Consider the following 23788-nt stretch of genomic DNA (forward strand, 5'->3'; position numbering starts at 1 on the left):
CCAAGATAGATACCCACGGCTAGCCCTGGCCTCTTCTAGACAACTAGCAGCAGACGGTGACAGACATTGTTGGTATGCTCAGATGAGTACATGGATGCGTCTACATGGTCTGCAGATTGACAGACTACCCCTCTTTGACTATAGCCTGGATTGCCCTACACTTGACCTAAGCCGATCAGAGCTAAACCATGTGATCAGAGCAGACATACTGAAGTTAGATACGGAGAAGACCTGGATCCGACCCCCCTCGCCCCATGGCACGAGGATGGCACACTACCAGACCCACTTCCTCCAGGTATCTGAGGATGGTTTCATCACCCGACCCAATTACATGGACACACAGCTGCCTCATGGACTACGCACAGCTATTGGTCAGATCCGCACCTCATCCCACCACCTGAGGATTGAGACAGGCAGATGGGAGGGTATACAGACAGAAGAACGCATATGCCCACTATGCGACAGAGAGCCAGAGACAGAGGAACACTACATTTGCCGATGCACTGTATATTACGACATACGAGGTAGATACCACTGTCTGTTTCGAGAGGGTTTTGGACCCCTGAGACGGATCATGCAGTATGAGGATCAGAGATGCTTGGGATTTTTCCTCTTGGAGCTCCAGAGGCGCAGAGCAACAATTCTACGGAGTAGGAGGCCCCCACAGCTCGGCTCACATAGACAGAGAGCAGTCACTGACTTTTTCATGGATACACGACAGAGTATGGCAGATACCACTACTACTGCCACACAGCCTACAGGAGTACATCATCATTGGACCTCATCTTCTGTAGGTGTCCCTTTGGATAGAGCAGTGGCACTTAGCCGGTCTAGGCGCCCACGTCCACCCGGACGAAGGCCTAGACATCCACACCACAGACAAATTAAAGCCATCATTGAGCGCCACAGGAGACAGATGCCAAGACGCCTTAGCTATGCAGAGATACACTTCCCTAGAGAACAGACATATCATTGATGGAGAGTTTTCCTTTCTCTACTCTCACTTTCAGATCACTGACATGTTTCCCTTTTATGGGACACTATTTCATTTCATTTCCTTTTCAGTCTTATAGGCATGTTTTTCATCTTTTTTCTCGTTCTAGATGAGAAACACACCCTCATTGTATGTACTGCTTTGGTCTCATAGGCCACATTGGCCTTTTAGAGACGTTAATATACTCTCTCTCTCTCTCTCTCTCTCTCACACAGGACAAGTACATCAACAAAGTACTTGATAGGTTTAATATGGCTGATGCTAAGCCTCTTGGTGTGCCTTTACCGCCCCATACAAAGCTGATTGCCCTAAGGATGATACAGTTGCTAGTGCCATGAAGGGTATACCTTATGCATCAGCTTGTGGATCTTTGATGTATGCCATGGTTGCAACTTGCCCTAACATTGCTCATGCAGTGGGTGTTGTTAATAGATTCATATCTAACCCCAGCAAGCCACACCGGGAAGCAATGAAATGTATCTTCAGATACTTGAAATGTATATAAGAAAAGTGTATATTCTATGGAAAGTGTACACTAGAGTTGCAGGAATTTTGTGATTCGAACATGGTAGGAGATCTTGACACCAGGAAATCTACTAGTGGGTATGTTTTTATTTTGGCTGGTGGGGCTATCTCTTGGTGTTCAAGATTGCAGAAAATTGTGGCACTGACTACTAAAGAAACTGAATATATTTCAGCCATAGAAGCTTCTAAGGAAGCTATTCGGCTTGGCCGTCTGGTCAAGGATTTTGGTCTTTCTTCACATACTCCAGTGCTTGGTTGTGATAGCCAGAGTGCAGTATGTTTGGTTAAGAATGCCATGTTCCATGCATGTACCAAACACAGATGTTCGGTACCACTTCATTCAACAGGTCTTGGATGATAGTCTTGTCACACTGACTAAGGTCGCGAAACCCAAGATAACCCTTTAGATGTTCTCACTAAGTGTCTTGCAAAGACTCAGCATGAGCATTGCATTCGTTTAGTGGAAGTTGGTTAGCTTAAAGCTACCAGTTCGGGCCTTTAAGTGGGAGCGGGATGAAAAATCCCTAAGTCAGAGGTCCCTCTCAAATACCGAAGAATCCTCAGGGCAGCCTGCCAATGCACCTGTTTGGGTTCCGTCATGAACCCTGCCAAAAGACCCACAACAAAACAAAGATCAACAGGAGTGTTGAGAAGCCAAATCAAGGATCCAATCGACTAACTGTAGCGTGAAGCATCCACCACGGGAGAATTTGAGTGTGAAGTGGCCTTCCAATTCGGATCCATAGGAGTAGTAATGGGCCGACAAGTGTCCATCTCAAAAGTCACCAAGAGCTCTTGAATGTACCTTTGTTGAGAGATGAAAATCCCCCTCTGAGATTGATAAATCTCGTGACCCAAGAAGAAATGAAGAAGCCCCGAATCCGTCATCTCGAATGCTTGATGTAAAGCTGTCTTGGTCTCTCGGACCTTTTGTGGATGATCCCCTGTCAAAATCAAATCATCAACATATAACACGAACAGCACACGACCAACCTCGGAAGTGTGCACATAAAGCTGCGGATCGGCCTTGGAGCGCCAATATCCCAACTTTGATAGAAGAAACGAGTCAATCTTCTCGTTCCATGCACGTGGAGCCTGCTTGACGCCATACACGGCCTTCTTCAACCTGTAAACTTTCCCATCCGAGGATCCAAAGCCAGGAGGCTGCTCAACATAGATCTCCTCCTGCAAGTCACCATTTAGAAAGGCCGACTTCATATCCAATTGATAAACATGCCATCTCCTATGGCCAGCCAAGGCAAGAACAGCTTGAATAGTAGCCATACGAGCAGTGGGGGCAAAAGTATCATGGAAATCAATGCTTGGGCGTTGAGCAAAACCTTTAGCAACAAGGCGAGCCTTGTGCTTGTCCAAAGAACCATCGGTAAGGTACTTGGTCTTGAAGACCCACTTGACACCAAAGAGACCAAGTGCCATTCCTCTCAATAGCCTTCAACTTGGCTTCCATGGCCTTCCGCCAATGATCAGACTGCAAAGCCTCCTTCACCGAAGTGGGCTCTCGATCCTGCATAACATGGGTCAGCAAACAATAGTTGGAGCAAACAAGCTCCGAAGAATATGCCTGGTTCCTCTGTGGCCTCTGCGGTCTATCCTACAGTTTCCACTCCTCAGGGACCTTCTTGATCCCTGAATCTTGGAGGGTATCACGGGCCCAACGAGGAGGAGGACGAACCTCTCCCCGTTGCTCTCCATCTGCTAAAGACTCAAGAACACCCACCGGCGGAGGCTCCTCGGGGGTGGCCAGTGGAAGAGAAGACTCTGAATCCGAAGAAGAATCTCCATCAAGAGGCTCTGGCTCCAAAGAAACTGTCTCGGGAGCCCAACTCTCCCCTGGATCTCCAAGGACGGGGTGCTCCTCACCCCTCTCTGTGGCCGGTACTTCCATGAACCGCATGTATTGGCTCGTATAGACATCTTGCTTAATGGGATCAAACAAACAATAACCTTGGGATTGGGAGCTATAGCCAACAAAAACCTGTCGTCGGGAAGCCGTCTCGAACTTATCACGCTAGAACGTGCACATAAGTATCACACCCAAAGATCCTAAAATAAGAGATATCGGGCCTAGTCGCGAAGTAAGCCTCAAAAGGGGTCATCCTGTCAACGGCCGAAGTGGGGGATCGATTAAGGATATGAACTGCGATAGCCACTGCCTCGGCCCACAGAAACTGAGGTGTCTTGCGGTGCTCCATCATAGTGCGTGCCATCTCGATCACACTTCGGTTCTTCCGCTCCAAAATGCCATTCTCTTGGGGAGTGTTGGTGTTAGCAAACTCCTGGTGAATGCCCCTATTTTCACAAAAACGAGCAAACTCATTAGACATAAATTCACCTCCCTTGTCTGAACGCAAGGTCGAGAAAGCCTCCGACTTCAAAGTCAAGAAATAGGCCCAAGTCATCTTGTTGTAGTCATCTACGATCAACATGAAGTACAAGCTTCCCTTTAGGGACTGGGTCCTCATTGGGCCACAAAGATCTGTAGATACAAGCTCCATGGGTGAAGTAGACCGCCTAGAAGCTTTGTTGGGAATCGCATCCCGATGCAGTTTCCCACGAATGTAGGAGACACATGGGTGATGGCTCTGGCAAGCCTCGGACAAATGATCCTTGCGACGCCTTCCGAAGGTACTCGTAGTTCAGGTGGCCAAACCGAGCATGCCATAGCTCGGATTCTGTTTGAGAAGTAAGAAGAATAGAAGTAAGAGCTGAAGAAGACTTCAATTTGTAGACTCCATTCTCCTCATACCCTGCAGAGAGAACCTTCCTCTATCCACGATCAAGGACTTGAGCAGTATCACTGTCAAACTCCACCAAGAGACCAAGAGCACAAATCTTATGAACCGAAAGTAAATGATACCCCAATCCTGGCACATGCAACACCTCAGAGGTGTCGGTACCACATGGTCCATCTGGAATAAGCTGCATCTCACCCCGCGCAGCAATAGACACAAAGAGCTGTCTCCAATGAGAATCTGCCCACGCGAAGGTCGCAAATGGGCAACACCAGCGGAAGGAGGAGTCATGTGCTGTGAGGCACCACTGTCCACAATCCATTCTCGAGCCTGGGGAGCTGTCATTGTAGTATCAGAAGTTGTTGGTGTAGAGTCCTCAATGATTGCTAAGTATAGAAAAGCAGCTGATGAGGGTGCAGCCACCGCTCCAGAGTCCTTTGTGTCCTTCTTCTTGGTATCCTTCTTGTCTTTGTCGAGGCAATCCTTCTTCCAGTGACCGGTCTTACCGCAAATATGGCAAGTTGATTCCTTCTCCTTGTCCTTCTTGGATTTGTTGCCCTCTTTCTTTTTCTTTTGGTCCTTCCTCTTCTTTTGAGAGGCTTGACCAACCAATGCCTCCGATTTGGAAGCATTCTGTCCCTTCAATTGTTCCTCCTGGTCCAAGACCATAGGAACTAACTCTTCCCATCGAAGAGTCGACTCCCGCCCTGAAGTAATAAGAGCGGAATTAAAAGTACCGGATCGTGGCGGCAACTGGGATAGTAAAGTGATTGCCATGTCTTCGGAGGAAATAGGCTTCCCCCCATTTTGAACCTGCATTTGAAGCTGCCAAAGCTTGTTGATGTGTTCCCGAAGCGAAGAAGACTTATTCACGGACAAAGTTCGCATCTGAACCTCCAAAGAAACCCTCTTCATCAGGGTCATCCGGTTGTACATTTGGTCGAGCTCCAGCCATATCTCACGAGCCATCGTCAAGTCCTCGATGTGAGCTATCACGGCTGTGGTGCAAGGCAAAAACAGAAAAGGTAAAATTTGCAATGGAAGGCCTGAAACGCAGCCTTCCTCACCTTCGAACAGCAATAACCTGCAGCAAATTCACTGATTAGACTCCTTTCCCGCACGCCCACGCTCGCTTCAGCCTTGATCCGATGTGCAGCCCTCCCGCTAACCCTCGAAACCTAGAAACACAGCCTTGTGTTGCGATGAAATCTCCTCTTCAAATAGGTTCAGCCTTCAGTCAGTCCATCTTCACCGCTCTGATACCATGTCAGAGTGCAGCGATGCGGAAGCGTAGGACAAAGACTTGAGAGAGAGTGAACACAGAGAGAGAGAGAGAGAGAGAGAGAGAGAGAGAGAGAGAGAAGGAGACTGTAAACGGAGAAAATCTGCGGTGCAGTATGCTGTATACGAGTGCAGAAATACACAAGGGGGTAGAGGAAATATTTGGGTATGCCTCCGACTTGATGACCTCGATCTCCGTCAGCCCAAGCACAGTCTGTCTCAACCAACAGATCTCAAGATCAGAATTTGAATAATGAATGCTGGAGTGTGCCATGAACTACCTATAAATAGCCAAAAATAGGAAATCCCCAACACCAGGTCAGCTGTATTAAATGCAGCCGATTGCAGTAAATCTGGCCGATTGTGCAGTAAATTTGGCCGACTGTACCAGTGCCACGTGGCATCCTGCCGTACTGCTGACGTGAAACTTGCTGTACTCTGCTGTCCACCAACTGTCCAGGAAATGACTCTAACACCAACAACTTGGTTGTAAATTGCAATAGCAGACGTCTCTTTACCATCATGCATAGACAACTTTAACATATTAAACCTATGTAACAACTCATCCACATACTATGATTGTGACATGATGATACCATGCTGATTTTAGGCGAACTGATCCCCAAATAATAGTGTAGATAGCCCATATCTGACATAGCAAATGCATGTTTTAATTTTCGCTCTATAGGTCTAGTGAGTAGCATGTCATCTACATAAAGAATGATAACCAACAAGGCCCTTAATTCTTACTATGTAGAGTGGGAGCATGTTTGACTATTTTTGAGCATAGATTTTAGAGTACCATGCATGAGGAGCTTGTTTGAGACCATAAAGAGCCTTTTTGACCAAAATTTATGATGCAACCCTTTTGCTTTTGAATATACAATGAGTCATTTCCATGAGAGAGTGATTCTTCCTTTCAACAACTCCATTTTGTTGAGGAGTCATTTTAACAGAGGCTTGATGCATGATGCCACGATCCAACAAATATATCTCAAATGTGCGAGACATGTACCCCTCCTATCTATCTATGTGAAGTGTTCGTACTTTTAAACCAGTTTTAGCCTCAAGCTTTGCCACAAGATGTTTAAAATGCATGAATACATCAGATTTAGCCTCTACTCCATACACCCATGTATACCTTGAGTAGTCATGAATAAATGTAACAAAGTAAAGATGACCCCTAAGTGCATGGGTGTTGGAGAGCCGGGTGCATGGATCTTATCCAGTTGGATATCAGGCGGACATGGTTGATGCCAGGGCAGGAGCTAGGGATAAAGATGGCTCTCTACCGCGAGCATTTCCTTCATACAACAGATGATGGATTTATTGTTCGCTCAAGATACATGAACACCCACCTTTCCCATGGGATCAAATGTACTATTGGCCAGTTGCGCACCTCCTCACATCAGCTAGAGATTGAGACTGGCAGATATAGATCCGCCCCACCAGAGGAGCACATATGCCAAATATGCCAATTAGAGCCAGAGACATAGGAGCATTATATCTGCTGCTGCCGAGCGTATTATGAGGTCTGTGGTCGTTTCCAGAATCTCTTTAGAGACGGATTTGGACCACTATCCAGAGTCATGGATTTTACCAATCAGCAATGCCTTGGCCTCTTTCTTCTTGAGATATGACGGCTTCATGACATGCGCCTTAGGAGTACAGCTGCTCCAGGACATTGAGGCCCTTCATAGAGGCAACTCACAGACTTCTTTGCAAAGGAGTTTAAGAAGGCCTCAATACAGTTATAGCCACAGTCCACATGAGATCCTCTCTCACCACCACAGTCCACACACAAACAAGGAGTACTGATTGATCGAGCCATTCAGCTTAGCTGATCCAGACGTCCTAGGCCTCGGCACAAACACCGATGACACCTTCATAGGCGGATACAGGGGATTATTGCTCGGGCTAGAGCTAGGCTCTCCATACCCACATGAGATTGTACCATTTGGAGCTCATTGTTACTAGATAGAGCTCTATGTTTTACACAACCATAGTTAGTTTCCTTTCTTATTTTGCTTTGTGCTACATATTTTGCCCAGACAGTTATACCATCATATACATGATTGTAACTCATGGTCTCATAGGTCATTTTGGCCTTTTGTAGACGTTAATATATCATTTCATTTCATTTCTCTCTCTCTATCTTGGACAATACATTTGTCATCGTCAAAGATGACCTAAAAGCCATGCTTATTGAAAGCAGAGATAGAAAACAAGTTCTTTGTAATGTGAGATACAAACAAAACATCTAGAAGCATGAAATCAAAACCATCCATTGTAGTAGAAATAGTGATTGTCCCAATGCCACCGGTTTCATAATTGCTCCTGTTCACACATGTGACACGCTTCCTAGTAGGGGCTGAATGCAAAGAGGTAAACAAACACTTCCAAGAAGTGATGTGCTTTCATGCAACACTGTCAAAATACCATGTTTGCTACATTTTAGGAGCATTAAATGCTGAATCAACCATAGAAGAATTATATGTGCATGTGAGAAATGCATAATCCTCCTCAACAAAGTTGATTGAAGCATCTCCATGTGTTGATTTATTGGCTGATGCCTTTTGGACAGCCAATCCAAAGTCTTTCCTATTCTCTTCGGAGAGTTTCTTTGTGCATTCATCAATATAGTGAGCAGGCTTCTTGCAATAGTGGCATTTTTCCTTCCTTTTAGATTTTCTTAAGTCTTGGATGTGAAGAAAATTGCTAGGGTTTGCATTGAGAACACACAGAGTGTACGACCATGACAGAAACACAAAGAGACAGACACAGACACAGAGGGCAAAACTCAAACCCTAAAAGCAAAACTCAAAACTCAAACCCTAAACGCAGAACTCAAAAACTCAAACACAGAAACTCAAACACAAACAGAAGAAGGGAGAGAGAGAACACAACTTTGAAGTGAATGAATATTGTAAATGAATGTAAGAGTGTACAGTGTGCTCAAGGGCAGAGCAATGTCGGAGTGTGACGTCCACCGTAGACAGATCCCAAGTCTGTGACCACTAGTCAGAGTGTAGGAGTGCTGAATAGTGAATGGCAGCAGGCTGGTCACCAAAACGCAGCAGTTTGGAGGTTGGAAATTGGTAAACACAGCAGTGTACCACCGATCGGAGGCTGGAAACTGTGCACAGTCTGTTGTAAACAGTAGGCTGAAATAGTTTGTGATGTGGCTGGCGATAACTGGATGATTAGATCGTAGTAGATGATGATGTCGCCAACAGCTGACGTCAGCATGGATGAAGGTGCCAGCAGCAGGAGCAAATAGGGATGGAGTGGCAGCAGTCTCGAGGGCTGGACAGCCACGTGGGAGGAGGCTGATGGCTGAAATCTGCACGTGGAGTGAGAAACCTGCACAGATGGAATGAATCTGAATGGGGGCAGCCTGTCTATTTATAGATGTGGAAGGGCGCTGCAAAAAGTAGGGTTTCCACTGAACTCTCTTGCGTTTTAGGGTTTTCATTGAATTCTGTCAAATCCTCGTTTTACTCTGAAAGAGCATTTTTTAGTGTGTTTTGGGGCTGTTTAAGAGGCTAATCAGCAAGTAATGCATGTTTTAGGTCAACACTCCCTCTCAGGCCTAAAACTGAGCTGAAAGGTTAGGCCAACCACTATGATGTTTATTTACCCTAAGGCGTCCCATTCCAAAGCGGTCAGGGCATTGGACAAAGGGTGCACATCGGCTGCCCAGTGGCCTACCAAGACTATAGAGGCGATGGTTATCTTACCAAGGGAATCCAAGTAGTTACCCCAGAGAGGACAGGGCATCGGACAAAGGGTGCATGTCGGTTGCCCAGTGGCCTACCAAGCCCTACAAAGGCGGATGGAACTACATTGAACTTTTTTTTTTTTTTTAATAAGCGAGGTAAATTTTGTGGGATGTGATCGATTGAGTGATAGTGACCTAGAAGACGGGAGTAGGGAGGGTATACCCAACACATCACAAAACAAAATAAGCTAACCCATCCACTTAGGGTGTCGATGACGAGGAAAAATAGGTGATGAGGTATCCATGTGATGGAGGATGTTGGTGTAGTAACAACAGCCGTCAAAGGAAATAGCTTAGGATCTGCTCAAGTGGTGCTTTGCACAATGAGATGCAAAGTATGCTACATACTGAAGAATGCTCATGCAGCAGGTGCCACTTGGACAATGTTCCTCATGGGGAAATTGTTCACTTGCCCAAGCTCCCTAGTACAAGATGATGAAATTGTGCAATGCAAAGGGTAAGGTACAAGAGGGGGGAAAAGCCGATGTCGAAGGCAACGTGTTGAAGCTTGTAGAATACCAAGAAGGGCAGGAATCTCCTCTCAACTTGGATGTAGATGCCAAAGAAGGATGAGGAGCTTGATGGCGGTCTTCATATGGAGCTAAGAACCATAAGGAATGAAAGAAGATGAAGTGGATGAAGCACCCCGCTAGAAGAGCAAGGTAGAAGTCACCGCTATTATAGCATCGAGAGAGATGCTGCATGATCCGCCTCGGGAGGGAAAACCGCCATGCTGAAAGAAAAGCAAGCACTCCTAGGATGATGAAACCATGAAAGGAACGGTGCGCATCCCCATGTCTGTAGCCCAAGTAGGACCAAAGTAATTTGCAAGTTAGCCCTACACTGAAAGACAAAACCCTGCAAAAGAGATGAGAATTTGGAAACATAGAGGTTAGTGGTGAGATGCTCCAAAGCAAAACATAACATGAAGAAAATCTAACTCAAAATAAATGCAATGATATGTATGTCTGTGAGTAAATGCGACAGAAGTCAAAAGAATGGAAAAGCTAAGGACAATAAATCCTATGGACCCGACTCTAAGAGTGCGAAAAAGGAATGCTAGACTGACCTAGGGTATCCGAAAGGACCTAGAGACATGCTAGACTAAGAAGGTGGCCACCATCGCGTACGTCCAGGAGTAGGGCTCTGCTAAGGGAGCGCCTGACGAGGTGGGGAGCAAGGTGAGATAGATGCATGAAGTCCAATAGGATCGGAATCTGCAGACCAATCAGCCAGTCCCTTAGGGGGGGTATTGAAAGAGATGAGTTGCTGAGGCTGTATTCGAGCCACATGTCCAGCAGCAACAACGGGTGCTGAAGGAGCAGATGACGCAGGAGCGGAAGGCGTAGCCCCACTGGTCTCTGCAGTCACAGTGGTTTGCAGAGGGCTTTTAGGTGGAAGACCTTGGGCTTTGGAGTGACACTCCTCGTCAACATGGCTTGCTCTTTGGCAGTGTGTGTAAAACCGGTTTTTCTTGAGAAGTTGTAGCCAGATAGGCCTAGATTCTTTAGTTCCATTTGAGGAAGAGGAGTCGCCCTTTGATTGGCTTGCCTTCACATCTGGCAAGTTCTTGCCACTAGTGGTTTTCCCTTCCGAAGAAGAGGCAACCAACCCCCTTTGCTCTAAATAAGGATGTGATGAGGATTTCTTGTGGACTTGATTATTCAACATTGCGTAATGCAAGAACTGACACTCAAACTCGTAGAAGGTTGGCAATCGAGGTTGGGAGATGATGTGTTGAATGAAATTGAAGTACTTTTAGGGCAACTTATTCAAGAAGAATGTAACTTGATCGTCATCTGACTTTGGAGAGCCAGTAGTGGCGAACTCGGCATGTAACCGTTTATATTCTGCCAACTTGACTTTCAGATCATCCCCTTTCTTAATAGAGAACTCTTGAAGCTCAAAGTTAAGATTGATGCGCCGAGGACGATCACGAGCTGCATAGCGGTCGAGAAGGTGACTCCAATGCTTTGACGCGAGCGGGAAGTGCTGCAACTAAGATTGAAACTCAGGAAGCAATCCCTGCATCAGCTCAACATTGGCTATGGCATTGTGGGCTCTCCATCGACGGATGTAATCAGGGTGAGCTAGTCGAGGGTCCGGCATAGGCTCTAGACCAATGACGAGGTCCCAAAGACCGTGAGACTCAAGCACTTGTTGCATGCAATTAGACCAAGTGGTGAAATTTGACCCGTTAAAACGTGTCTTAGCCGTGAAGGCATTCTTGGCCTTTGCAACAGGAGTGGTAGTGTTTGGAGATGGATAGTGTGAAAAAGTGTAGTGGGGGTAGAATGGGGGAGTGGAGTACACTTGGGAATGGGCCCCTGCGTGTCCACCAGGCATGCGGGTAGTGTGCAAGGTGGATCCCTAGGTAGGGATGGGTTGACTAGGCATGGGCATGGTAGCCACATGAGAAACCCAAGGAGGTGGGACAGGAACACGAGAAGCAGAAGAGGGAAATCCTTGCCTAGGTGTAACCGAAGGAGAGTGTGAAGACGCACCATTAGCTGACGATGGAAACCCCTGCGTATGAGTGGTCATGTGAGATGTGAAGTTGGGGATAGTGAGGGGGATGCCCATCACGGTCGACCCAGGAGTTATGGGTGTGCTCTTTTGCTGAAAGATGAGAGACACTGTGTTAAAGGGTGGCATTCCCCCCAACAAAGTACCATGGTGCAAAAAGGTAGAGAAAGGGGTGGAGAAGGAAAAGGTTCCAGGAGTGGAGATGGAAGATCCAACCCCTAGGGTGTGTGATGCAGATGTGGAGTGTAATCCAAGGTTTTGGAAAGGTGATGAGAGGTGTGATATAGAAGAGGGTGGGATTGGAGGGAAGTGAGAAGTGTGTGTGATATGCTCGAATGAAACAAAAGCTGTAGATGCACTTGAATTCCGTCTGCTTCGTGAGCATCCTCTATTGAAGTTCACATACGCAAAGTCATCCAGATCTTGTACCTCAAAAGAAGAAACAGGCGAGGGTTTTGATTCATGCAACACAAAAGAATTGTACAAACCTGGCTGAGATGATGAAGATGGGTCGCTAGACGTTCCGAATGCTGTATGTCCTTCATGATTGCAGCTAGCCTCACCAACCGGTTCGAATGTGGTAGCAAAATTGGTAGGAGGGGTGTAAACATCACCGTACTTGTTGCGATAGTACTCCTCAAAGTCCTCCTTTGTCATGTTAGTGAAATCACAAGAACTAGAGAAGAAGGCGTTTGGGACATTGTGATTCAGTTAAGAGTCGTATTGTGTGCCTTGCACAAAGACTAGCTCTCCATAATATCCACAGGATACTCTTTACAAGAGCACTGGCTCTGATACCATGTGAAGAAAATTGCTAGGTTTTGCACTGAGGACACACAGAGTGTACGACCATGACAGAAACACAAAGAGACGGACATAGACACAGAGGGCAAAACTCAAACTCTAAACACAAAACTCAAAACTCAAACCCTAAATGCAAAACTCAAAAACTCAAACACAGAAACTCAAACACAAATAGAAGACGGGAGAGAGAGAACACAACTCTGAAGTGAATGAATGTTGTAAATGAATGTAAGAGTGTACAATGTGCTCAAGGGCAGAGCAATGTCGGAGTGTGACGTCCACCGGAGATGGATCCCAAGTCTATGATCACCAGTCGGAGTGTAGGAGTGCTGAATAGTGAATGGTAGCAGGCTGGTCACCAAAACACAGTAGTCTGGAGGCTCGAAACTGGTAAATGTAGCAGTGTACCACCGATCGGAGGTTGGAAACTGTGCGCAGTATGCTGTAAACAGCAAGCTAAAACAGTGTCTAATGTGGCTGGCAATGACTGGATGATCAGATCGCAGCTGATGATGATGTCGCTAGCAGCTGACGTTAGCATGGATGAAGGTGCTAGCAGCAAGAGCAAACAGGGATGGAGTGGCAGCAGTCTTGAGGATTGGACAGCCATGTGGGAGGAGGTTGATTGCTGAAATCTGCACTTGGAGTGAGAAACCTGCACAGACGGAATGAATCTGAATGGGGGCAGGCTGCCTATTTATAGATGTGGAAGGGCACCCCAAAATTTAGGGTTTCCACTGAACTCTCTCGAACCGCTCCCCGTTTTAGGGTTTCCATTGAACTCTCTCGTACCGCTCCCCGTTTCAGGGTTTTTACTCTAAAAGAGCATTTTTTAGTGTTTTTTGGGGCTATTTAAGAGGCATCAGGAAATAATGCATGTTTCAGCTCAACATTGGATAGCCTTGTTTGATGGCTGTACAACATCACCGTTTTGCTGATTTTGTGCATTTTGCTTATCTTTACCCTTGCCTTGAAACTTGGAAAACATAGCCACATCACCTTAACTCAATGAAACATTCTTCGAAGTCTACTTCTCTTGGAACAAGAGGTCTTCCAACTCCACAAAAGTAAGGGGTTGCTGCCCCTCCCTCAATGACAGCATCAAAGAGGTAAAAACCAAGATATGACTTTGAAAGAGAGTTTAGTGTGATGTTCACCAATTCACCATTCTGAATAATCTTAGCAACATTGAGCAGATGCTCATGCAAATCTTGTATATGAGTAAGGTCATGGTCATGCTATCATCCTCATCCATGTTTACATTTGCCAACTCTCTGCGAAGATACAAGATCCTGGCCTCATTGTAGGTAGCAAACATACACTCAAGTATGTCCCATGCTGATTTTGAGGTCTTGCAAGACCGAATTTGCGAAATGATAGTATTTTTTTTACTAACAATGCTATCTAGGAAAGTGCCTAAGCATCCTTCAAATCCCATTTTCTCTGATGCTCCACAGGAAGGGGAGGAGGAGGAGAAGTAGCAGCAACCTGTCCTTGAGCGTGACACTAAGTGTTTGAGGTACAAGACCTCTTGGTTGCTGCAAGTCAACTGTAACATAGTCCCACAAGTCCTTCCCAAACAAGAAGGTTGCGGACCATAAAACTCCACAACGGGTAGTTGGAACCATCATGCTTGCCCTTCTGAGTGAGAACACCAAGGATACTGCTCTGATCATTGTTTCCTTGATGTGCCATGTTGTTAGGATTGAGTAAAAATCTAGAGCTAAATACTTCGATACTGAATTATAGTGTGTGTACTCCTCAAAGTACCAAAAAACCCTCCGGATTACACAAATGCCAAAGTGTGCACAATTTCACCTGAATCAGCACAGCCACACAAGAATAACAACATTTCACTACTGTGTATTGTTGTAATATACTTGCCTCCTAATGCGTGCATAGAAAATTACAAATCCCAGCAATTTAATGCCAATTCTCACCAAAATTTATGGATTTTTCCAAAATTTACTGCTCCATGTGATTGTTGCAGCAGTTAAATGCTGCTGTACCCACTCACTTCTTGCCTTGGTAGCATGCAGGGTAAAAGCTCCAAATTTATTTGCAAAATTTCAATAAAATTGAAGAAATTTATACCTTACAATCTGAATTTCCACAGAAACGTCACCTCGGGCCTCATGCCAACAGTAACCAGCAGTTGGAATCCGCATCTTGATGCATGTTGGAGCCAAAAAATTGAAAAGCCCCAACTTTCTCACATCAATGTTGAAGAAATTATGCAATGTTGGCAATTTTGGTGGAGATTCACGCAGGCGAATTCGAATGGGGCAAAAGCCTCAACCTTCTTTGAAGAAATTTCGAGAACTTTTGGAAATTGGGAAAGTCAATCAATAATCCCCAAATTTCTTGGCACGGAGTGTGAAAAATTGAGACGAGCAAGACATATGAGAAATTGCAGAAATTTTCAAAAACTCCCAAATTTGGAAAAATAGAGTTTCTGTGTTTTCTTTCAGATTTGTAGAAAATGGCGGGCAGGGCTGAGAATATTAGCAAAGCACCTCCTCCAAAATAGCAACTTCTCTTCCTCAACTGAATGTTGAATGGCTGCAGTAGGACCTTGGTGGAGCGGCACCAGCTAGCGGTGGCTGTTCAGAATGTGCGCGTTGAAGTTGTTTTGATACGAAATGTGGGAAATGGAGGAAGAGAGAGAGTGCGTGTGAACACAGGACAATGAGCAAGAGTGGGCAGCAGTTCCACACTCAAAAGATGCAAGTGCTTGGATGATAGAGTGAAAGTACAATAGGTCTTAAGTTAGTTAGTCCTATCCCTAACTCAACCAGAGTTCATTTAACTCTAGAACTAACTCTAGAAGTGGTGACATAGCTTATTAATGTAGTTGTGTTCACACTATAAACCAACTAACTCTTGCATGAGCCATTGATACCACTCGGGACTGGTGATAGGGCCATCCTGTTGTGAAGGAGATTGTTTAGCCTCTGGTACTTGCATTGCACTTGTGTGTGGAAGGGATCCCCTCTCACTAAAGGAAGGTAAATCCCTTGCATCTGATGAAGATGACTCCCCCTTTGATGGCTGAAACCCCCCCCCCCCCCCCCCCCCCCCAAAAAAAAAAGAAACCTGAGGAGATGGAGAAGGGTAAAAAATACTTGTTGACGAGGTAGAAGAAGGAGCCGTCAAGGGTCGAAGGGGAGGAGAGGGAGATGTGGTAGTCATTTGCAGAAGGCCAAAGTGACCTATGAGACCTGAGTATGCAGTATAACTGAAATGATGTCTTCTCATGAAGGACAATGTAAAATGGAATAAAAGCTAACTAAAATCAGATCATGTTAGTAAGTAAATCTGGCTAAGTCTGAGAAGGAGAATCTGTACAGTGCACTTATCCTGTTCCCAGATAACTGATTAGTCTGTAAAAATTCACCTGCATTAGTTACGGTGAGGTTTTTGGTTGGACATTAAAGGGATGCAGAAATGCAAGGGAAAATAATTAGAGAGCAGGGGTACTTTCCATCCAAATATGTGGTCCGTTCATAGGTATAGAACCTGACCATTAGTGTAGGTTACAAATAATCTCTATTCTAAAAGGATTAGATGTTACACTTTTATTAACCAGCAGATCAGCAATCATCTGCACAGCCAGTTGAACTGGCATATGTTGCTTTATTCCTTTTCCTAGAACTTATTTTGTCTGGGCATTGCGCAAACATTGGTGGAATGTCACTCTCAGCACAAGACTCTCCATCGGAAGAATGGGGACTTTTCAATGTGTGTGATATCGTCATTCTATAGGAGAGTATCTATATTCTGCTTGAATAAGTAGAACAGACTAGTTTGTTGGTTGGTTTAGTATTTTGGGATCTGCTTAATTGCCTTCTTGTTTTGTTGGTGCAGATAGTAGAGGTCAATTCGTATGTGAGCTTGGCTGCAATGTCGGCTTATTTTTCATCAGTTGTACATTTTCTTGCAAGTATAATATATTTATCTTTAGATGCCATTTCAAATGCTGACTTGTCAAAGGATGTCTTGTCAAAAAGACACAAGTTTATCACGGAGTCCTTGGAAGTGTTGGGGTAAGACTCTAATATGTAAAACTTTATCACGTAATTTTTGTTTACATTTTGTTTCCTAATCATGGTAAAGCCTGTGCAGCCAATTTGTCCATGACCATGGAGATCGCCTAATGCCCAATGATGTGGAAAGTGTTGCCATTCTCATCCTAAATTTACTCAAGTGCCCAAGATATATCCCTCCACATGTAGCAGGATTGGAAAGAGACCTGGACTCTGAAAGGCTTGTGTTTGTTCTGCTTGGGAATCTCCTTGCTCGATCAGAACGCTCTGTCTCCAGCAGCAATTGGACAGAGTTGGTTCAGGTGTGTTAAATCTACTGTTTTTATTGATTGCCCAGCTTCTTTTTACCTCTTTGCATTCATATAACCTTTTTGTTCTCGAACCAAATATTGTTAGCCATGGTCTCTTTGTGCATTCTAATTTCTCATTATGTACACCTGGAATTCCCCTTGTGAATTATCTTTTGTACCTCGAGTGCATCCTTTGAGATACCTTTCTCAGGATGCTAATGTTGAGTGAACTTTTTAAAATTCTGTTTCAGATATTTGATTTTATGGTTTAAGGCCGAGGGTTAATTGCCTCGTGAGATTCCAGAAAACTCACGTTTCTCTGTGGTCAAGATGCTGGATTTTGTGCTTTCTAGGACATGGGCTAATCTAATTTATGGTAGCTTAGAGAACTGACACCTACCTGTGCTTAAGATGCTTGATGATGTGGGATGTTGGTTGGAGTCTGGACTTGAACTCTATGTGCTAATTTCTTGTGGGAGTACAAATGTGCTTTGATGAGGCAACCTTGCCTTCCTGAATTTGTACACAAAACATTATGAACACTCTGCTAAGTGCAAGAGTGAATGGAGTCTACACTAATCCTTAAAAATCTCAAGAAGATAATTGGTTTTGCTCTTAGAAAGGTTACACTCTTTATCTGTAAGGAGCATTGCAAAATGCCATCATAAGCTGCATGGTTTTAATGCATCCTAGTGTGCATGCTTCCCATGTATACCTGAAAATTGGAGTCATCTTTCATATTATACAAGGAAAAACTGTTATGGCAGATTATGTTTTTCGTCAACCATTATTTGAACTGACAGTGGCACAAACACTAAACTACAAATTGTACTCATGGAATTGACTGATTACAAAGGTGCCCTATGTTGTGAGCAACTCTTCCTAAAAAAGACTAGCACTTCTGTGGTCTTCCTTAAACCGTTTCAAAATATAGCTTATACAATGTCTCACTAAGCTGTTTAACGCATTCACAGGATGTGCCTTGCCTTTTTTGAATATTGGAGAAGTACGAGGAAAGGTGACAAGCATATACATATCGATATAACCCAAATATATGTGCCTGTAGTTAAAGCCATCTCTTTGCCTTCTCAAAGCATGCTATAGCTATAGAATACTCCCACAGATTATCACCCACTTCAAAACCTGCTAAGTAAAGAACCCCTTGTTACATTTGGACAGTGAGCTGCAGTCATGCCATAGATCTCCAGGATGTATCCCACAGCAGAGACCATTTTGAGGATTTGGATAGAGATCATCCGCACTGTCCGCGGTCAGCATAAGCTCAGGTATGCAGGCTGAAATGCAGCCCAATCTGATGGTGAAGGAAACTGATGATGAGAGTCCTCCTGACCAGGGGGCATCAAAACATAGCAGTTCCAACAGGAGATGATGATGTGGCTGATAGCAACAGGAGATCTGGCTTGGCGACAGCACTTTCAGGCCACGGTGGCAGCTGATGGCAGAAGGTGACAGCCTTTCTTGGCAGGGCGGCAGCTGTTTGAACATGGCAGCAGCTCGTGAATGATGGTGGTAGCCTCTGGTGACAGAGTGGTAGCCTTTGGAGGTAGTTGTGGCAGCATGGGTGATGAGGAACTATGGCTGATGGCTGGGTGAGAATGATAATGATCAAGAATGAAGTGAGGATGTCCACAACATGTTCTTTTGATAGGAGATGTTTGGCTTTTGTGCGACTGAAAAATAAAATGCCTTCTTTAATAAATAATTCTTTTGGAGCTTCTTATGTGCAGTTAAAGTAGGCCAAAATGCATGGTTATTTTCCATTAATTGAGGTCTTCAATTTTACTTGCTCAAAATCTGCTTGTTATTGTCCAGAGTCTGCCTGATCCTCTTGAGCATCACCACATCATCCTCTATATACAAGGCTGTATCATCTGCGCACTCCAAGTCATGAGCTGTCTGTATACACATTCTGTCGCTAGTGTGTAGAAGGAGATTTAAAAGTATGCTTTCTAAGAGAAGAGGATTATGGGTCATTGATCCTGAATCAAGAGCACTAACTCTGATTCCATCTAATGATATGCTAGAGCAAACAAAGAGAAACATGAATGTATGACACAGGATGATAAACACAATTTGATGAAAGCTCAATGAAGATGAGAGTGTATAGAGATCAAGGTAACTACGAAATGTTTCACTCTTGAAACGTCTCACCCTTGAAACATTGCGTTTCACCCCTGAAACGTTATGTTTCACCCTGAAACATTGCACCTTCGGGCAAGTCCCAAGCGAAACGCTAAGTGAAATGGTCAAATAATACATATGAGATGGTTTTGGACGAGTTACAACTCGCACATTTATACCATGCAAATCCTTTCATATCAAGAAATCATGTGTATCCTCTATGTATAGTGTCCAAAAACCTCAAAAAAAGAAGAATTTTTTTTTTTTTTCCATTTAAAAGTCATGTTTCAGTCAGCTGTCTCACTTAGGGCGTTTCATGTTTCAGTGCTAGCGAAACATGTTTCGCAGTTACCACGATAGAGATTGATGAATGATACAAGAATCCTTGAACCTCTATACCTCAAGGCCTAGGGCAGAGGTGAGCTTGTGACTTTGAGAACAACTCAGAGTGCGTGGCATACTTGAGATTGATCCAAAAATGCAGCAGCAGCAGTCCACCATGAAGGATGATGTTGGCAACAATATCAGAGGAGCTGAGATCCCTCTAGGATAACCTATGATGAATCTTGTAGGATGTTAGGGGAGATAGGAGATCTTGTACTCATGTCATTGCTTTTTAAAAACATCTTATTTTTCATTGTTTATCCATGATCAGACATAGCATGGATCAATTGTACTGATCATTTTGGTATGTATTAAACATTTGCATGTCATACTCATTTCTCTCTCTTGTGTGCTTTGTTTGACTTGGCAGATCTTAGCAATTGTTTGGTTCTTGATAAATTTTGAATTTGTGCTGTTTCGGATTTGAGTTGTAGAGCTTGAGAACCTTTTTGGAGTCTATGACAAGTGATGGCCAACTTGTTGAGGATACAAAATCATCTCGGTAATGTGACATTTTCTAGATGGTCTATTCTCTTTTGCATTGAACAATAAGCATCTTTATTTTGGTTCTTTTGGATTGCATTTTTTCAGGTTCTATACTGCAGTTTTGCGTTGTGTGCAGCTGATTCTTTCAGACATGAAAGGTTCCATAACAGATCATGTATGTGTTCACTTTCTGTTGGATCTTGCTTAGTCTACCTTGAGGTCTCTTATTTTAGTTCAGTGACCACATGGATGAGGATCAACATGAATATCTATGGTAAAGTTTGCATTGTGTCTGGATGCATAACTTTTGGTTTACAGAGAGCATTCTTGCACTAACTAGTTGCTCTGGTTGGATTAAAGTTTCAGCAATGCTGTCCTTCTAATTAATAACAGTTATCCTATTCACATAATGTAACCAAAGTTTGGTGAACAAAACATTTTTCAGGTTGCAGGATTAGTCCCATGTTTATGCATTTTTTTCACCTACGGTCTGAATGCTACTCTCAATTCAACATCAAAATTTGAGGAAAGATCAGTCTTACCAAATCAAAAGGAAGTTCCTTCCAAGTCCGTGTACAAGCCACCACACCTGCGCAGATCATCTGAAAGGACTGCTTCTGGAAGTGGCCGAAAGGGCTCTGAAAGTTCACAGAACACCAAATCCCATGCAAGCACACAAGTTTTACTGTCAGATTCAGAGCATAGTGACAGTGACGGGTCTATCGGAGATGGTGATAGGTTCAAGAGTTCAAAGGCTAGAGCATTAGCCGTTTTGAGTCTTCAAGTAATGGCTTAACCAACATCTGCATTGTCTTTGTTACGGTAAATTATATACTTTGGCAGTGTGGTAGTTATTCACTTTCTAGTTAACATATGTTGTGAGTCAGAAACAGTTTCCAAAAATGAATTGTTAAAACATATGCACTTGTTCAATACAAAAGATCTGGAACAGTGGTGGAAGATTTTGGAGTCCAGTTAAGTGATTCAATATGCACTCATTGATTAAGGCTACCAAATTCTCTATGCAATCTTTCATGGATATGTTTTCAGCTATTGTTTTGTAATGGGTTGTTCATTCAGTTGAGGGTCCATCATAACTTCTTAGGTTGTCCAAAGTGGCTTCACATAAGTTGCCAGTTTGCTGATGTGCCATACAGGCTCTTGCCCGTGCAGACCCGAAAACGCTTCATGCACATTGGATGCTCTTATTTCCAGGTCATGATGTTTTTAGATACAGGTATAAGGCTTTCTTGCCAAGTTATTCTGCAATTGTGAAACTATAACTTGCTCCAAAGACAAAGTGACAGCACTTATGAAACACAATGCATGTTTCAGGCGGTCTCACAATTCTTTGCTAAGTGTACTTCTTGCTGATCCTGTGTTAAAGGTATGTTCTAGAAATGGAATACTGTCACGATTTTTTTGCAGACTTCTTTTTTTATGCGAGCATGCCTTCCTGCTTTGGTGTTGGTGTTGCATTAGTGATATGTTATGGCTTTGTAAGGTGCGCATGGCTGCAGCTTCAACAATATCCGTCATGTTAGAGGGACCTTCTCGAGCTTTTATGCAGATAGCAGAGTATAAGGATCCTGGAAAACTTGGCTCTTTCACAACTCTATCGAGCTCATTGGGCCAGGTTCTGGTGCAGCTTCAAAGAGGTTAGCACAATGATGAATGCTATATGAAAGGATAAAATGATGTTTCTAAAGTGTTGCTATTTCCTGGATGATGATTGTGATGCTATGCTTATTATTTGAAAGCCAGGCCTTACACATATGGTCCTGAATGAGACCAACATGGGGCTTCTTGTTGCTACACTAAAAGCATTGTCCTTGTTTCTAGCAGCAGCTCCGTATGTGCCCTTGTCTTCCAGATTCCTGCTTTGAAAGAATCTCCATTTCATAATGTGAATTAAGGCTACAGATCAGGACATTTCAGTTTGGAGGTTTTTTCTGAAATAGGTTCTCACGACTTCCATCTGAGCTCCTCCCTAATACTATCATTGCCATTCAAAAGAGGCTGAAATACTTAAGCTCTTTTTCCTCTGATCAAACAAATTCAGCAGTGAGTGTCGATTTTTCATGCCTTTCTTTCCATTTTTCTTTGGTCAGTGCTTCAATGCTCTTAAATGTTTTCCCATTAACATAGTGTCTTGTAAGTGCATGGCTCTCAATTGCCTAGGCTGTGCACTCAATACAGTTCCTACCTCTCAGAAGGTTGCAGAGATGCTTTCAGATAATGTTTCAGGTGAGTATGATTTGGCATTTTCATGTTTTGCAAGGAAGGGTTTTTATCGTAGGTTCAATGTATAAAACCCTTTAATGATTTTTTGGTTTCTGTCCCTTGAAATTCCAGTCCCAGGTATGATGAGGAAAAGTACTTTGCTTGAAGATCTATTGGACTGCACACAGTCGAGTAAACCATCAACCGTCCGTGTGGAGGCCTTACAGGTTGGTAACACACTTAGGTAGTTGGCAAGCCACGCTGTGCTTTTCTCCCATCTGAATTGATATTGCCATTGTTCGGTTGTTAAGCTCATTTAAACACTCATTATGAAAAGTTAACACATGTAGGATCTCAAGTAAATATGGACTTATCATCTCAAAGTTGAGGATTCTATCTCTTGCATCATTGCTTGCATCACAGGCCGTCCTTTGAAGTAGTGGCCAAATAATGCCCCTCAGTTGAACATTATATGCCCTAAACATGAATGCTGTTTTGCCCTTAGGAGGATATTGGACTTCATATTCTACAGTTTTTGCTTTGCTTTTAAGAGCACGCATGCTCCACATGATGTATCTCGATGCAAGTTGTGGATCTGTTTCGTTTTCCACTTCTTTTCCATGTAATGCATCACAATGCTACTAATTCTGACTTTGGCCCTGAGCTCCTTCCATAAAAATAGCTTCATCCTTCTGAGTAACTTTTCTTGACAATAGTTTCTTTTTTGTATGTGTCAAGGGAGTTGAAACTTTTGAACTCAAGGACAAGGTATACTCATGCAAACTAACATGACATGGCTATCAGTGGTTGTGAGGCATACTGTTTAGTAGGATAATTGTCATGACTGTTTCTTTCGGTGGAGTGGCAACTCCCTAAGAGGCAGGTGAGGTTTTTGTGATACCGTCTTTTTCATGTATAAGTTTTAGTGATTGGTTGACACTAAAAAGACATGGAGAGCAGGGTGTGTAATGGACAGCAGGCAGTTGGAATTGAGGGTTGATTAAGGTTTAAGCAACACTTTAGCTCATGGAATGATGATCCAATTATGTCCACTTTGGATTGTGAAAATGTCTGGTACTAACTTTCTAACTCTGGCAGTTTGGCCCTAGTGAAGCTATCTAGCTCTGATAGTGGCACTGGGGCTGGCATAAACTTTTTCCTGATGTTGGCATCCTCTCTCTAGCTCTGGCTCTTTGGCCCTAGTGAAGCTCACTGGCTGTCACAGCAGCATTGATACTTGCACTATCTCTTTAAACATGGTCATGGCTAGCAAATGATCCATCCACCATAGGCAAGCTCAATACTGATCATCTCACCTGATAAGTGTCAACATAGGAGCAATCATCGAGAACCTCTCTCAATCAGCATCAGTGGAACCCCCTTTTTACCTGAAATTGCCTCCTTATGACTAAGGCTTAAATAACTCTTGACAAGTGCACCAATTGGAACCTGAGCTCAAACTGAAGAGAAATACCTCAAGCACTAAACATAAAGCTAGAACAAGCTGTTCAAGTGCTAAACATAAAGCTGCTCAAGCTAGAATGTAGTTCGTT

At 43.8% G+C, this 23788-nt stretch overlaps 1 protein-coding gene across 3 annotated transcripts in view; it reads left to right on the forward strand.

Moving 5' to 3' along the window:
* LOC148017761 (ARM repeat superfamily protein) overlaps window positions 1-23788 on the forward strand; it is a 132115-nt gene that overhangs the window by 58818 nt on the left and 49509 nt on the right. For 2 of the 3 annotated variants that reach the window (XM_087661916.1, XM_087661915.1), the window contains 12 exons: window positions 16532-16710; window positions 16790-17012; window positions 19961-20028; window positions 20118-20187; window positions 20458-20796; window positions 21170-21249; window positions 21348-21399; window positions 21517-21670; window positions 21777-21864; window positions 21974-22076; window positions 22172-22259; window positions 22368-22462. In XM_087661916.1, the coding sequence (XP_087518042.1) occupies window positions 16532-16710; window positions 16790-17012; window positions 19961-20028; window positions 20118-20187; window positions 20458-20796; window positions 21170-21249; window positions 21348-21399; window positions 21517-21670; window positions 21777-21864; window positions 21974-22076; window positions 22172-22259; window positions 22368-22462 (1539 nt within the window). Of the gene's footprint in view, window positions 1-16531; window positions 16711-16789; window positions 17013-19896; window positions 20029-20117; window positions 20188-20457; window positions 20797-21169; window positions 21250-21347; window positions 21400-21516; window positions 21671-21776; window positions 21865-21973; window positions 22077-22171; window positions 22260-22367; window positions 22463-23788 lie in introns of those variants that run through there. The other variant, XM_087661917.1, reaches the window with a different exon arrangement.

The sequence above is a fragment of the Lygodium microphyllum genome, chromosome 21 (assembly GCF_053477565.2).
Source record: "Lygodium microphyllum isolate KBCC chromosome 21, Lygodium_microphyllum_v1.1.10, whole genome shotgun sequence".
NCBI lineage: Eukaryota > Viridiplantae > Streptophyta > Polypodiopsida > Schizaeales > Lygodiaceae > Lygodium > Lygodium microphyllum.